This window comes from Mobula birostris, chromosome 27 (genome assembly GCF_030028105.1).
Source record: "Mobula birostris isolate sMobBir1 chromosome 27, sMobBir1.hap1, whole genome shotgun sequence".
Lineage (NCBI taxonomy): Eukaryota > Metazoa > Chordata > Chondrichthyes > Myliobatiformes > Myliobatidae > Mobula > Mobula birostris.
This window is the reverse complement of record NC_092396.1, coordinates 24,315,614-24,333,062: the sequence shown is the minus strand read 5'-3', so window position 1 is coordinate 24,333,062 and position 17,449 is coordinate 24,315,614. Positions and strand designations below refer to the sequence as shown.

At 40.6% G+C, this 17,449-nt stretch overlaps 1 protein-coding gene across 2 annotated transcripts in view; it reads right to left on the bottom strand.

The window, feature by feature from the left end:
* Positions 1 to 14,634, bottom strand: part of plekhm2 (pleckstrin homology domain containing, family M (with RUN domain) member 2) — a 52,731-nt gene extending 38,097 nt beyond the window's left edge. For both annotated transcript variants that reach the window (XM_072245405.1, XM_072245406.1), the window contains exons 1-4: positions 14,449 to 14,634; positions 5,424 to 5,530; positions 3,212 to 3,321; positions 2,785 to 2,884 (exon numbers count right to left, since the gene is read on the bottom strand). In XM_072245405.1, the coding sequence (XP_072101506.1) occupies positions 2,785 to 2,884; positions 3,212 to 3,321; positions 5,424 to 5,530; positions 14,449 to 14,508 (377 nt within the window). In that variant the 5' untranslated portion in view covers positions 14,509 to 14,634. The remainder of the gene's footprint in view (positions 1 to 2,784; positions 2,885 to 3,211; positions 3,322 to 5,423; positions 5,531 to 14,448) is intronic.
* Between the last annotated feature and the right edge of the window lie 2,815 nt (positions 14,635 to 17,449).

Sequence of the window (17,449 nt, the reverse complement as noted above, 5' to 3'; positions counted from 1 at the left end):
TTTGCAAAAAAATAGTTGGGGAGGCATGTAGTAATGGCATAGTTTTATGATTGGCACTGGATATTTACAGACTTACTTCAAATTCTAATTATGGATTAAGTGTTTGGTAAAGTGAGGAATTGCTAAGATGCTTTATTTTACATAAAGTTAACTATGGAGAGCAACCACCATAACTAGGATCACTCAATCAGTATAATTTTGTATTACTATTCAAATTAAAATGCTACAAATCTTACATCAATGGAATATTTGTGATTTTAAGATTATTATTTCTAACAATCCTGTTATTTGTAACTTCATAATCTGAATAAAAGAGCGTTTTAACTTGATCTTCAAAAGTCTGCCTGACTTTGTAGTCTTCACAGGACCTAACAATCGAAACAGGGTGCCTATCAAATGCTCGAGACTCTGCACTGGGGAACATGCTTGTAAAATCTTCATATTTGGATTTGCAGGCCAATAGTTTTGAACAGTGATCTTACGGAAGGAAGGAAGAAAGGTATGTACATAAAGGATATGCAGTGGATTTTGATTAATTGAGCCATCTGTTAATCAGGGCAGCCGCTTATTTGGGACAACTCTTGAAGAACAAAAACCAAATGAGAACATATCCAAGATTCCCTTTGCTTATTTGGGACACTATGCCGCTTAACTGTGACAGGAGATCGCTGTTGAACAGTTTCTAACAAGTGTCAGTCGCATGCACATCATGTGGCCATTAGACAGTACAACGAGCTTAGACTGAACAGTATTTAAATAGTGTCATATGCACGTGCTTGTGTTCAAAAAGCAGTGATTTTTGTCATTGATATTTGGTGATTAATGAGCAGTCAGACAATTCAGAACTGGTTTGTTCATGCAACACACATCAAAGTTGCTGGTGAACGCAGCAGGCCAGGCAGCATCTCTAGGAAGAGGTACAGTCGACGGTTCAGGCCGAGACCATTTGTCAGGATTAACTGAAGGAAGAGCTAGTAAGAGATTTGAAAGTGGGAGGGGGAGGGGGAGATCCAAAATGATAGGAGAAGACAGGAGGGGGAGGGATGGAGCCAAGAGCTGGACAGGTGATTGGCAAATATTGGCAAAAGGGATATGAGAGGATCATGGGACAGGAGGCCCAGGGAGAAACAAAGGGGGAGGGGGGAACCCAGAGGATGGGCAAGGGGTATAGTCAGAGGGACAGAGGGAGAGAAAGGAGAGTGAGAGAAAGAATGCGTGTATATAAATAAATAACGGATGGGGTACGAGGGGGAGGTGGAGCATTAGCGGAAGTTAGAGAGCTCAATGTTCATGCCATCAGGTTGGAGGCTACCCAGACCATTTCAAGCATTCAGGCTTAATAACTGAAAATGAAAATAAAATGATTTCGCTAATTTAACAAGTTAGAAACTACAAAGAATTTGAAGAAATCAACAGTCATCTTGAATGTTACAATGAAAATTTCGAGAATGCAATTGTCAAAATCATTCTTTGAAAGGAGACCATTAGCTGCACTAGGTGTCTGCACAATCAAAAGGAACACAGCAATGTACACTAGATTAATTCCTCCATCAATAACGGCAAGAAACTGATATAGTTTTATAGTACTGTAGTAGTTTTGGCAGTGTTCTAATTTGTTATATATTTAAGTTAAATATACAATTTTTTCCTAGTTAAATGATGTTGTATTTTTATACCATTTTAACTATCTCCATAAAATTTCAGCCAATTATGCCAGCTGCTTAGTTGGGCCAAAATGTACTGGTTCCAATGTGTCCCAGTTAACCACTGCATTATGTTTTAAATCCTATGTATTTGTTTTCATGTTTATAATTAATTAAAATTCAATTGATTTATTTTCAATAATTAATTCCATGGTTTAACGTTTCATATTTTAAAGATTCTTCTGAACACCTGGGTAATTCAGAAACTTCCAATAAAACTTGACTGCTGTTACGATTGGTAAAGTTGGGGCTATAGCTTTGCCATCTTTTGTAGCTTTTCTTACACTTCTGGAGTGCAATGTATTCTGTTTTGCTGAGGTGACAGGATAGTGATATGCCCGATCTTGCCACCACTGAGGCCCTTGCCAAATATGCCTTGGAAGCTTTTATTTCAGTCTGAGGTTTGAAAATATGGTAAGTGCTGATTACAGCTCTGAGCACAATGAGTTTTCTGCATGTTTTTGATCTTAATATTCCACAAGGTAAAAATCACAGAAACAAAATATATGCAGTTAACAGGGCAACTCTAATTTCAAATCTTTGATATCACTGCCCAGGCAACTAACCTACAGTAGAACAATGTGCACCATCACACATTCTCATCAGAATAGTCCTGGTCCCGCTCTACGAAAGCTGTCAAACTGTATGTACTTAAGAGTTCTTATCTAACCAAATCTTCCAAACACTAAGGCATAAGAGACAATACTGATGAGCACACCTTCACACATACTTATCTCCAACCTTGTGGCATAATTTGATGGGTCCCAATGATGTATAAATTTCGGACAAGTAACAATAGTTTGACTTTCCCCTCTTGCAGTGATGCTGTCCTTCTGTTAATTCCCTAAGCACCATGTCCCTGTAATTCTGGACTCTCCTCAATGAGGAGAGATTTTCATTACTTTTCACAGCAAGCCTGATATGCAAAGTGGCCTACCCTTCCTCTGAATTGTTATCTTGCATTCTCTACTGAGCTTTTAGATCTGTACATTTATAATCTGATGGACCGGCAATAATCCATTCCAGAGTCACTTGCTATAGGTTTTAAAAATTACAATTGTTCATACTGAGATGGACTTACTTGAAGTAATACTTATGAAGCAGGGTCTGATTTTCCCAGAATAACCTTAAGTAGCTCTCTAATGAATTCTCATTTAGTGCGAGATACAGCCAGGCCCGACCTGAGGGGGAAAAAATAAGGATGTGAAAAATACCAAAATGGACTAGCTGGGTCTGCATAGGATTACTGCACTGAGGGGTGTTTAAAACAAAAAAAGGGACAGTTTCACTTTCTAATCTGCTATAAAGATGCACATCTTTAAACACGGTATTTTTTTAACAACAGCACCATACACGACTGTGATAGCTCCATAATAGTCACAGATGAGACAGAAAGAGGATGAAAAATGTCTGGAAAAACTATAATCAAGGAAAATGTTTAATTTTAAAATTAATGCTATTAACTCAAATTTATTATGTATGTTCTATAGTTGGAGCATAATACTCACTACGACCAAGATTTGTGGCAACGTGTTGCAACACCTCAATCTGCTTCACTGCTTCGCTGCGTGTAAAGTGCACAACCAATACCCAATATCCAGAGGAAATATCCTGCAAACTGAATGGGATAAAATAAGGTAATAAACAGTATCATCACACAACATCCTAAAGTGTTTTCATCTATTTGGAATGCCTGAATAACTATATCACCACATGGAATGAAAGCAGACTGCTGCTGAATAAATTGTGCATTGTTCAAATCGTAAAGGTTTATATAAAATGTACACTGAGAGCAGACTGGATTTGCACATTTAGGCATTGTTTAAATTGTAGAGGTTATCAGCTGGAATATTCAACTGTTAGAGCTCAGCCCCAAGTGCAAACAATAGGCAGTACTGGCTGGAAATAATCGATCTTTCATTATTGATCGGTGAATTAATGTATCAACAATAACTTAAGGGAAATTTAGCTGAAAGCAGGAATTGTCATTGGGGAAAACAATGAACCCAATTGAAAAGCGCACTAGATACGCAGGTCTCGTTTTCTCTCATTGTGTGCGTTGAGTATTTTGGAGTTAGGTTACAGAAAACAGACATAGAAAACCTACAGCACAATACAAGCCTTTCAGCCCACAATGCTGTGCCAAACATGTACTTACTTTAGAAATTACCTAGGGTTACCCATAGCCCTCTATTTTCTAATATATAGGAAAATATTAACTGACCTGAACATGGACTGTAGATTAGGTTCCTGGAGCTGAGCTGTGAACTATAGTTAATTGAAAAATCAGATAATGTTGATTAACACTTATCTTGGGTGTCTGGAGTGTAGGTGCGAAGGAGGTGGAGTGAAAGTTGTATGTAATTCAAAGGGAGCATTGTAAATATAGAACTGTCTTTTGATCTTTAGCATATAAAATGTCATGTAATATTGGGTCGAACAGGCCCCTTCCACTGAAACAGTCTCAACACAATGCCTGCAGTGTCTTTGTTGGATTAAAAACTATTTCATATCTACCAGCAGCATCCCTCTGATGACTTTGTCCAAACAGTGTGTTGACATATACCTGGCAATTATTTTTCATGTAGTTATACAATAAATCAGGAACACTAACCTATAAGAACATTCATTGCCAATATGCTTTAATCAGGTATATTGCTAGTGAAAATTTAGTTTGCAGTTATGGCAGTGCAGAATTATGCATTCCTGCAAAATTGTGTTATTTAGTGCAAAGTTTTTCTGAAGATTACAAGTCATTCCATTTTGATGTCCACTAAATAATAATCAAAGGTCAACTGGGGTTAGACTTTTATAGGATACCCACTAGTATTTTAGGGCAAGCTTCACTCTAGCAAATATCCACTGGAAAATTGAATGAAAATTTGTCCTATTAGAGGAGGAAATAATGTGACTCGTTCAGGGATTCAATATGTGTGGGACAGGGAGAGTCCACATATCAATATTAAATTTTCTTTGGCCCAATGAGAAATAAAAGTTGAAGGTTGCAACTTCCACTGAAAGATGGTAAAATTTCAAATGAAGAATGAGGAGAGGGAGAGGCAAAACTCAGTGGCAGAAATAACAAAGGCATAGCTTTGATAGATGTTTAAACGACATTGCAACATTTATGGGAATGATTTTTTTTAAAGATAATGCACAGTTGGAGCCAAGGTGCAAGGGAAATAAGAGTAAGCCAATGATTTCAGCTATATTTACCTCCTTGTTTTATTCTGTAAAGCTATTTATAGATAAAAACCTAATCTGCTTAAATGATCAATTTCTGACCGAATTTCAAATGGAAAAGGAACTAAATCTTACTGTAGTTCAATTCTTTTAGTGGCATTATTTTGAAGCTTATATGAAAACAATATTGAAACTTCATTCAAAACTTCACACATTTTATATTATGGTTATGAATACTGGCTCCAGATTTTAAAAAAAACATGTCCATGACACTAAATATGTTAGCATGACAGCAGATATCACACATATAGATGGAATATATTACAACTGGAATATGAAGGCATATTCCAGTTTCTAGAAAGCAGGAACCTGCTCATATATGAACGGTCTTAGATAGTGCAGAAGAAATATCAGAATAAAGCTAAACTCAAATGTAACCTTTTCCAATGATTACACACAAAAAAAATGATCAACTATTTTGGTATCTACTAAGCACCATATTAAAATCCTTCTCAGCTTTACTAAGTTCTCCCTTACCCATAGAGTAGGGCATGGTCCAGGTGTTCACACAACCTTTGTAGAACCTTGTCATGGTTCCTAATTGCTGGAGTTTCATCTTCACAGGCAGCAAAGTAACCCTGGAGCTGGAAATGGAGTTAAGAACAATGAGGAAACAAAATTATTCCACATCACTATAAACACTGAGAACTTTTATAAATTTAAAACTGACTGGTAATGGGAACATTTGGAAAAAATGTTAAATTTGAAGCCTCTGTAATTTAGTTTATTTTAATTATTTCTATTCCAAAAGGACTCAATAAATGTACAACAGGCAACTGTTTCACTTCATTCAAAGCACCAGAACAACGAGAATACAACCTCTGAAAATACAGACTAATCTTTGAAAACATTATTACAGAGAGTGAGTGGTGTGAAGATGCAACTCCAAGTTCAAGTTTATTGTCATTTCAATTGTATATACATTTACTGCCAAACGAAACAATGTTCCTCTGGACCAAGACGCACACAGTTTGTGTAACCCACAACTTGCACAACACAGTTTGTGTAACCCACAGATAAATTAACAAATAATGTGAATTTACATCACCAGTTTAAAAAGTAACAGCACAACACTACCGGTGTTTCATCCATGGTGAGATGTGGGTGGCAGCAGGGAGTTCAGCAGTCTTACAGCCTGGGGTAAGAAGTCATTTCCCATCCTAACAGTCCTTGTCCTAATGCTACATTACCCCCTACCTGATGGTGGTGGGGGATGGAAATCAAAAAGACTGTTGGATAGATGGGAAGTACCAATGACAACATTAAGGACTCTGCGTACGCAGCACTCCTGGTAAGTATCTCAGATGAGTGAAGGAGAGACCCCGATGATGCTCAGCAGTCCTCACAGTTCTTTGAAGGGTCTTGGAGTCAGATGCCTTGCAATTCCCATACCAGATGATATTACAGGTTTATAATGATGATAGAAGCAGAATATAAAGCATGCAAATGATTCAATTTAGAAAATTTTAAAATATGTTATACATAAATAATTTGAATAGGACATGTGGTAAATGTGGATAAGCATGCCATTCTTGGAGGGAGAAGTGGTACATTTCACCACCAAGTTTTCTTTCATGTCTCATTCTACTGTAGATAAATAGAAATTAAAAGTAATGAGTATTTCACAAGTCTGTCTTCATTTAGCTACAAATCAGACATACATTGATTTCTTTAATCTAGAAGCTTCTGTCGAACTCAGAAGAACACCTTTAGATTCAGATTTATTACCAAGTAAACTAGTTAAGCATATATAATACTATATTCCCATGCTGCAGTAGTGAATAGTGCAAAATTCTGCAAAAATTTAGACAACTAGTAGTGACTCACTGTCTTGTCCAAAATGATGACAATCATGTGACATCTACAATAATGAGAAATCCCCAATCAATAATTCAATGGCACCCCTCCTGATCAACACACGGGTCTTCCCATCAATTTTATAACACAGGTAAATCAAAAATTAATAAAGTAGAACTTTGCATTGTTCACTTTTCTACAAATCCCCATTTGAAACTGCAATGAATTAGGAAGTATCAAAGGCTGGAACAGTGACGATCAGAATGCATGACTCAGCCAAGGAATTGCAGATACCTCTTTCAGAGAATTCCAGACGAAGACTGAATGTCATGTGCACTGTTTCACTGACTAAGCATCATGCAGCGACAAGCTTGACTTACCACATATTTAATTGCAAAATTGAGTTTAATTTATTAGAGCAATTGTTCGAAGGGGCAGTTTTACCCTTTGAGTAGATACTAAGGTTTTAAATATTATTGGATGTTTCAAGCCTATAGAGGTTATATCAGAGCTGAAGATAATTACTAACCAGTGAGGACGATTTCACAGAAGAGTTCTCAGCACAATACCGCGAGAGTCCTCCATGTTTTCAAGGAGCAAAACAATGCAGTAAGTCAACATGGCATGTTCAGACAGTTGAGACTTGCCCAAGAACCCTCAATGGTGAAAGTGCAGTTTCAATGAGAGGTGGAATCGGATTTTGGTTGTCAACTCTATATAGAGCTTACACTGCAACTCTGAGCCTGGTGCTTTTGGTACATTTGTAAGTTTTAACCTTACATCCAACAAACCAATTAGTCAGGTTGTTGAAGTCCTAAATGAATAAGAATCATCCTAAAAACTTTTACAATGCTTCATGGTTTAGGGTATAATAATTGCATCAATAGAGGCCATGCAATACTGCTCTTAGATATAAATTAGCTCTATGGAAATACAGCATGTTACAATATCAAGAACAATCAATTACAATTACGTGCAAACATCAATGACAAAGTGATAACAGAATGGGAGCTCTGGGACTCAGTGATCATGCATATCTGCCCAAAGGGCTTGGGAAGGGGCAATTCTTTAATAATTGCAATGTACAGTATATTCAGATGTTACTCTCACACTCTGGTCAGGTAGGAAGTTCCAGGGTTTTGATCCAGCAACAGAATCAAAATCAGGTTTTTCATCACCACTGTATGTTGTTATGTGGAAGCAATACAAGACATAAAAACAACATCAACTTACAATAAAAATAAATAACAGTGCAACAGAGGAAGAGCACAGTGGTGCTCACAGACTGTTCAGAAATCTGATGGCATTGGGGAAGAAGCTGTCCCCAAAATGTTGTGTGTGGGACATCCTCTCTGATGGTAGTAATGAGCAAAGGGCATGTCCTGGGTGGTGAGGATCCTTAATGAAGGATGCTGCTTTTGAGGCACTGCCTTTTGAAGTTGTTCTTGATGGTGGGGAGGATTTTTGACTATAATGGAACTGGTCACATCTACAATCTCTGCAGACTCTTTTAATCTTGTACACTGGAGCCTCTCATACCAGGTGCCGATGAGACTAGTCAGAATGCTCTCCGTTATACATAGGTGGAAATTTGCTAGCATGGTGACAAACAAAACCTCCTCAAACTCCAAATGAAGTACAGCTAATGCCGTGCCTTCTTCATGAATACATCAATGTGTTGGGCAGAATAGAGCCTCTATGATGTTGATAACCAGGAATTTAAAATTGCTCACTTTTTCCACTGCTGACCCCTCCTGTATGTTCTCCCTACTTCCCCTTCCTGAAGTAGAGGAATCCAAGTCAAGATTGTGTGCGCCATTGGAGACAGTGGTTTTCTGCATGCATCTGCTGTCCAGGTCCTTGTAGGAACCAGAACCATTGACTCTTCCAGGTGCTGCAGCAGCTTTGGTAGGTACTTTACAGATGGAATGCATCACAACCATGGGGCATGTCTGTGGTAGAAGAAAGGAAATTCTCAGGTAAGGAGGGGTAAGGAAGAAAGGCATGTCAGGGTGTTCAGTGCACCAATCATGACAGCCATTCTGTCCTGGGTCATGTCAAGCTTCTAGAATGTTATTTTAGAAGATCAAATGGTCAGTATTCAAACACAGTCCTGACCTGTGCCTTATTGAAATCACGTGGTGAATTACTTGTGGCAAAATATCTAGTCTCTAACACGTTCACATAGACACAGCAATTAGATTGCACAATCATACAATTTCTGGCCAACAGTAATTCCTGAGATGCTAATCATGGGAGAATTCAACAATGGCATCACCAAAAGGGTGCTCCTGCAAGGTATTCATGTAGAACAAGCATTACCCATGTCTAAATGTTTATCAGATTCCGGTATTTCGTAAACACTTAACACAGTCTTCTCATTTGCTGGCAGCACAAAACAACAGGTCTCTCATGAATTCCAAGGCCAGAAATATCTGTCATTTGCAGATTGCACAGGGTAAAGCAAACCACCAAGAATTAGGGGCTAATGCCTGGAGTGCAGTTCCAAAGCAGTTCAGCAGTTGAAATTATATTAATTAAAAACATCTCCAACTCAAACAGTCACTAAATTTGCAGGTAATTGAAGCTTTAAATAATAGGGTGTGAGAGTACTTTCTGCTGTTAATTGCCAAATTTTCAGTGATTCATTCTACATGAATAATTATCGCAGGAAAGCAGCATCCATCATAAGGGACCCATCCCACCCAGGTCATGCTCTCTTCTCACTGCTGCCATTGGGAAAAAGGTACAGGAGCCTCAGGGCTTGCACTACCAGGTTCAGGAACAGTTACCACCCCTCAACCATCAGAGTCTTGAACTAAAGGGGATAACTTCACTCACATCATTGAAATGTTCTCACCATCTATGGACTCACTTTCAAGGACTCTTCATCTCACGTTCTCGATACTTATTGCTTATTTATTGCTATTATTTCTTTCTTTGTGTATTTGCAGAGTTTGTTGTCTTTAGTTGAACGGCCAAGTTGGTGAAGTCTTTCTGATTCTATTATGGTTATTATAATATTGTGGATTTATTGATTTGCTCACAAGAAAATGAATCTCAGGTGCTGCAGGAGCTTTGGTATGTACTTTATGGATGAAATATATTTCAACCATAGTGCATGTCTGTGGTAGAAGGAAGAAAATGCTCAGCTAAGGAGGGGTAGGAAGAAAGGCATGTCAGGGTGTCAAGATAAATACATTGTGGCATGTATATACTTCGGTAATAAATTTACTTTAAACTGCCAGTCAGATTAGCACCATGTGAAGTTCCATGGGATCAACTGTCTACACTGCATACTTTAAACATGCACTAATTTGCCACGATGCCGGAATGCATTAAAATGGCGTACTAGCAATACGCAAGTTGAATTGAAAGCAAAACCACAACCTTAATCAAAAAAAATCCCAATGTTTTGCATGCCTGATACCTTCCTTATCCTACACAAAGCAGATGAGAATGTAGATTTAGAGCAACTAGTTATAAAAACATAACTTCTTGTGTGAAATAAGACAAGAGATTCTGCAGATGCTGGAAATCCATAGCAACACATAATATGCTGGAGGAACTCAGAAGGTCAGGCAGCATCTATGGAAATGAATAAACAGTTGATGCTTTGGGTCGAGATACTTCTTCAGGACTGAGAAGAAAGGGAAAGGTGCCAGAATAAAAAAGGTGGGGGAGGGGAAGGAGGAATTGCTAGAAGATGATAGGTGAGTGGGAAAGGTAGAGGGCTGGAGAAGTACATTAAAAGTACATAATTAATGACTCCACATTACCAAGAATGGAATTCCTCCATGCAGAAAAGATACCACTTGTTAAATTGAGGTTAAGAAAAAAATTACTGCATTGTTTGTCTATCAAGATAGTGTGGAATAAGCCCTGTGAGTTGTGCTGCCCAGCAACCCCTTGATTTATTCCGAGCCTAATCACAGGACAATTTACAGAGACTAATTAGTCTACTAAGACAGACTGTGATCCAGATTCTCTGCTCCATCTGCATTTGACACAGCAGGGTCTGAACAGTCCAACAACTTGTCCAGTTGAGGTACTAGCTGATTGCGCATTTGCTCTGTTCTCCATTGTTATTATTGGAAATAAAAGTCAACTGAGCATCAAAACGTGGACCATGCTAAGTACCAACAAGCTTACTTTGTACTTTGTAGACTGGATTGTGAGTAAAGTTTCATTTGCATTCTCTTACTAAATAACAAACCTAGAATCCTATTAGCTTTGGAAGATCAGAACTCAAATGATAAGTACCCCTTGGTAAAGGCTGCAGCCTGCACAACAATGTTGTTTTGATTTAGATTACAGATCAAATATAAAATCACTGGAAATAAAGTACAAATGGGTGTTGTGGACCTTAAGAGCATCTTTCATTTTTAGACAAGATCCAGGGTCATTCTTTGCGACAGCTGATACTTTTACAGTTTTCCATTCTGATATTTTACAGTTTTCCATTCTGAATGGCAGTCTTGGATATCAATTGCATTCAAATGATAACCAATAATATTTTCTCTCAAAAAAGTTAAATGCAAGCATCTTAATTAGAAAAGTGGTCAGACATCACAGTAATACAAAGTTCACTGCATGTAAACTAAGAATTTTTGACATCAGTGGTCATTAATCTCCGGGACTCAGTCAAATCCAAATGTGCAATACTTATCTAGAGAGCTTGGCATGACAAAGTCCAGGTCTTTTACCTTGCATTTAACCTTGCAATAACCCATTTGGGAGTATTGTAGGTGACAATGTAAATAGAGCTTTAATTTCGATATAGACTTTGGATTCCAGCGAACAATGCACAGGATCTTTACTTTCCATCAAACCTGTAACGTCCTTAACTGTGCTTGAAACTCTAATAATATTTCCTAAATAGAAAGTTTTCATTCTCCAGTATTAATATTCACAAACCATTACACAAAAATGTACCTTAAGATAACTGTGATTGAAAAGCACTCCTTGTTCTCGCGCTCTTAGCTTTCATTTCAAAGATGATAAAGAGCTCCACAAGCAGTTCAGAATGGTTTAAAAATAATCTTTACAGCCTTTTAACACAATATGGCCACAATAAAGTAGAATTATAAAGCAGCACCAATGAGTGGTACTCTAGCAGTTTGTGCTAATTCATGCTAAAACATTTTGAAGGCTGCATAATAGTGAAACAATATTGTTAAAGTTGTTCATATTTAAACAGTATTGTTTGAAGTCTACATGTCTGTATAAGTGAATAGTATTGTTCAATTTCTAAACAAGATGAAACTCATGCTACAGGTAATTTCTGACCATAGAAGCTAATAGCGTAACACTGACAGACCACATTAAATATACTGACTAAACAGACAAGCAGTGCCAACAACAGGAATTCTGCAGATGCTGGAAATTCAAGCAACACACATAAAAGTTGCTGGTGAACGCAGCAGGCCAGGCAGCATCTCTAGGAAGAGGTGCAGTCGACGTTTCAGGCCGAGACCCTTCGTCAGGATACGTCCTGACGAAGGGTCTCGGCCTGAAACGTCGACTGCACCTCTTCCTAGAGACAAGCAGTGCCTTTCTATTTGAAATAACATATAATCATATAGGCTAGTACAAAATATCTTTATGTATTGTGACATGAAAATTCCAGTGGCAATGCCATCCATCACCAGGCCATCTTTTCTTTCCCTCTCCTTTCAGCATACCAGAGGGACCGCTCTCTCATCAACACCGATTTACTCTTCCATCTCCACCAACAGCTACTCCCCGTATGGCATCTTCCCCAGCAATCATACAAGGTGCTACACCAGCTACAAGGTCCAATAATCCAAACACACCTTTCAAGCAGAACTGCAATCTATTTGTACCTCATTCAGCATCTGATTTATGATAATGGTCTGCTCTACCTACACTGGGAAATCCAGTGTAGAACAGATGAACATTTTCATGTCATCTCCGCTCATTTTGCAAGCGTGACTCTGTACTGACAGTTGTCTATTCTCTATCCTACTCCAACTCGCCTTTGATTTACTACGTTGATCTGACAACTTGAGGAATCTTCCAAAACTCAGCCCTAAGTATCAGCCATTTGAGTCTTGCGATCACATTTCCACCAGTTTTTGTCTGCACTCGTTTCCAGTTGAATTTATATCCTCTTCCTGCATCTCCTCCATTCATCAGCCTCTTTTGGCCAGACCCACAATCACTCATGTTCTTCAATCACGCCCCTCCTTCCCTAGGAGTTTGCGGAGATTGGGTATGACGTCTAAAACTCTGACAAACTTCTACAGATGTGTAGTTGAAAGCATATTGACCAGTTGCATCACAGCCTGGTATGGAATCATCGATGTCCTCAAACAGAAAATCCTACAAAAATTGAGCAACCATTGAGCACGTCTATATAAAAAGCTGCCATAGGAAAGGAGCATCCATCATTAGGGACCCCCCCCCCCCCCCACCACCCAGGACATGCTCCTTTCTCGCTGCTGCCATCAGGTAGAAGGTGCAAGTGCTTCAGGACTTGCACCACCAAGTTCAAGAACAGTTGTTACCCCTCAACCATCAGGCTCTTGAACGGGGGGAGGGATAACTTCACTTACCCCATCTTTGAAATGCTCCCACACCCAATGGACTCACTTTTAAGGGTACTTCATCTCATGATCTCAATATTATTACTATTTCTCCTTTTTGTATTTGCACTGTTGTCTTCTGCCCTCTGGTTGAACACCGTAGTAGGGTAGACTTTCATTGATTCTGTTATAGTTATTATTCCATAGATTTGTTAAATATGCCCACAAGAAAACGAATCTCAGGGTTGTATATGGTGACGTACATTTACTCTGGTAATAAATTTACTTTGAACTTTCATTCAATTCTTCCTAATCTACACTGAAGTCACTCACTCCACCACTCCTTCATCCCTGAGTTTTCTCTTTAAGTTGTTTAATTTGCAATGCAAGTAAGCCTCAGAAAACCTGTTCACCAGTTAACAATATCTGGCCGTCCTAGTCTTGGTCTTGCTGCCCTTTCCCACTTTCATCCCATTCCCCTCGACTCTCTTAATTTCTGCTTTCAATATCTCTGGGGCAGAGAATGGCAAAGTTCATGGGGCTCTGAGAGAAGGAATTCCTCCAAATGAAATTAGTTACCCATTATTGTGAAACTATGGGCTCAAGATTTAGGGAACTATCCTCTCCACACCCATGTCACTTACTGAAAATAAGAATTGTTTCTCTCGCCTCAGATGCCGACTGTCTTGCTGAATATATCCAGTATGTCATTTTTTTTTTTTAAATTTTGGAGCTATCTAACTTCTTGTCTAATTTAGGAGGACTATCTACTTTAAAAATTTTCCGGCGTTTAAGGGAGAAAATTCTAACAATTGCTGAACATTTCCCAGTCAGAAAAGATAGCATTTTAAAATGAACAGCTGGTGTAATTCAACTGTTTAAAAACAAAGGAAGACCATTCAGTCCATCACCACCAATGACAGATTTTTCCCAGTTATTATTCTATGGGGAAATGACTAAGACCTTGGAACCTGATGGAAAAACAAAGGACCCCTCCCTAGTGAAGATTAATGTCGACTCCTACCGGGCCCTGAACTTTGCACAACTCCCTGCCAGGCAGTGGGAGCTCGGCCTTGCTAACGGACTGGGCACCGCCGCACTCTCTGCGGGCTAGCTCACCCGGCTTGACTGCCAAAGATTCCGCCCTGGCCCCTTACCTGCTTCACCGACAGCGAAATGTTCTCCAGGATCCGGTCCTTCACTTTCAAGGTCTCCATCCTCGAGGCCGACGCATCCTCGCCGTCGCGGACGAGGTGCAAGCGCTCCCGTCGCCCCGCCGTCTCCCACCTTCGCTATCACCGGCGCCTCACACTCTCCCGCAGGCCAACACCGCCCACCCACAGGAAGTGACGCCCCCAATGACCGACCGAAAACACTGACAGTCACCCCCTACAAGGATCACATGGGCGGGGAAGACTTGTTTCGTCATCTCCGTGCGACTGCCAACGACCTCACCGGGCGGGGCGTATTCTGCCATTCATTGATTTCATTCCCCGTTGTTCTGCATTAGCGGGAATTGTGGTGCATTCAAACCGGTGACAGTGATCCATTGACGAGCGCCTCGTTTAGTTTTAGGAACACCAGATGGTGCAATTGAGCTGTCCAAAAATTCACATTAAAGTAACGAAATTCACCGAATCAACAATTGCTGGTTTTACGGAGATAGAACAGGCTGGAGAAAAGCATTCACACCCTTATGAATGGGCCGAATGGCTTGTGCACTGCGTGAGGCTCCTGGTTACTAGGCCTGCGGCTCCTCGGTGCACTTGCAAATCTCAGTAGGATATTGATTGACCCATGACAAATACTCCAGACAAGATCAATTTTAAATGCCAATCAAACAGGATTCCTGCAGAATTCGGGTATTTCAGCTTACTAGCAGAGAGCTGTGTTAATGTTGAACTCCCATACCTAACTCTGTGGCCAAATGTGTCAGGTAGCAAAACGGACCCTCAAATATCAACGCAATGAGAACACAAAATTACAGAAACACATACAATACCAAGTCGAAGTTAATATTTTAGGAAGAAGGACCATTTGTCAGAACTGGAAAAGAATAAAAGTTTGTTCTTAGTTGCTTTTCTGCAAAACCACTGAAAGGGTTTCAATGCGAAACATTGTACATTTTCTCTTTCCATGGATGCAGCCTGACTTGTTGAGCATTTTCTTTTTATTTTAGATTTTCGGCATCTGCAGTTAAAAAAAAGTATTGCCAGTGCAAACCGAGGATCAAGTACTTGCTTGGATTGAATAGGTCAGCAACTTACTGGGTGGTGGGGTGGAGCTACAAGCCTATCAAAGGAGGTGTAAGGTGCTCCTTCCCTCTGCTAGCTGCAGGTCACCTTTGGGCAAGGTGTAGCATCTGCTTAGTCCCCCCAACCCCAGATCAGGGTCTCTTGAAGCCATGGGAGCAGGGGGTGGATGGTCGTACGAGCAGCCGGTGCACATCACAAGTCCTGGTGATGTGACCACTGACGCCAGGCAGACAACCTCTGAAGAGTATTGATAATGGCTGGGGTTACCCGTCTGGTAAAGACATGGCCCAGGAGAAGGCAATGGCAAAACCACTTCTGTAGAAAAATTTGCCAAGAATAATCACGGGCATGGAAAGACCACAAGTGCCCACGTCATACGACATGGCAGATAACCGACAAATTGATTGATCAGCTACGTAGATCCACCGGGAGAATGCCAAAACTTTAACTAATTCATCAGCCTCACTATGGGTTCTCGCCTCCACCAAAGGGCAAGTGAATTCTTAAAAGAGGAAGAATGCAAGAGTATGAGTCAGAGAAGCTGGCCATTTGGCCCCTTTGCACAGATGAGCTTTTCCCTCCAATCGCATTGTCCTGTATAATCCCCATGTGTCCAGGTCTCTGTTTCGAATGCAATCCTCTGCGTGAAGGAAAAAAAATCCTCTCAGCTCTAATTGTCCTGCTCCTGATTATGAGACTGTGATTCTTGAACATAAAGTGGTACAGCACAGAACAAGCCACTCGGCCCATCTGAGTGTGTGCTCGCCCAGATGCCAAATTCCGCTAGTCTCATCTGTCTGTTCCTGCATGTTCCTGTTCCTATCTAAACACCTCATAGACGTTACTATCATATTCACCTCCACTACTTCACCTGGAAGGGTTAGGGTTAGGGTTCCCTTCTCACCTCTCTCTCTCACCTGAAAGCTACTGAATGTCCTCTAGCACTTGCTCTAACTGGCTGTAGCACTAAGTCTCATATCATGAACACTCAAGCTCAATCATGCTCAGAGTGTCCCTTACCAATAAGATAATTTTGATTGCAAGGTTGAAGTTGGTTTATTAAATAGGACCTGGTGAGAGCATACCTGAAGAATTGCGTTTATTTTTAAATATTTTTGAGATACAGCACAAAATAGGCCCTTTGAGGCACGCTGCCTAACAATCCCCCAATTTAAACCTAGCCTAATCATGGGACAAGTTCCAATGACCAATTAACCCACCAAACGGCACGTCTTTGGACTGTGGGAGGAAACCGGAGCACCCGGAGGAAACCCACGCTGTCATGGGGAGAACGTACAAACTCCGTACAGGCCGCAGTGGGAATTGAACCCGGGTCACTGGTATTGTAAAGTATTGTGCTAACCACTACGCTACCGTGCTGCCTTACGGTGTTTAATTATCAAGGGCCTACACAAACATCTGTAGTGCAGTCCAGGTCAACGGGTGGGAAACAGACAGCTTCCCCATCAAGTCTGGAGTCAGGCAGGGCTGTCCCCTCTCCCCTGTCTTGTTCGTGTGCTGCATTGAGCCCTTTGCCGAAGCCATCAGGAGGGATGAGGGCATAAGAGGGGTGACGCTGCCAGGCAGTGGAGGGACCCAAGTGAAAACCTCCCTGTACATGGACGACGTCACCGTCTTCTGCTCTGATCCGACGTCGGTTCGCAGACTTGTTGGCATCTGCGAACAGTTCGAGCTGGCATCGGGGCCAGGGTCAACCGCACGAAGAGCGAAGCCATGCTCTTCGGCAACTGGCCCGACCGATCCAGCGTCCCCTTCACCATCAGGTCTGACCACGTGAAGGTGTTGGGGATCTGGGTCGGAGGGGCCGAGGCGTGCAACAAGAACTGGCAGGAGCGGACTGCCAAGGTGAAACAGAAACTGGGACTGTGGGGAGGGCGCTCCC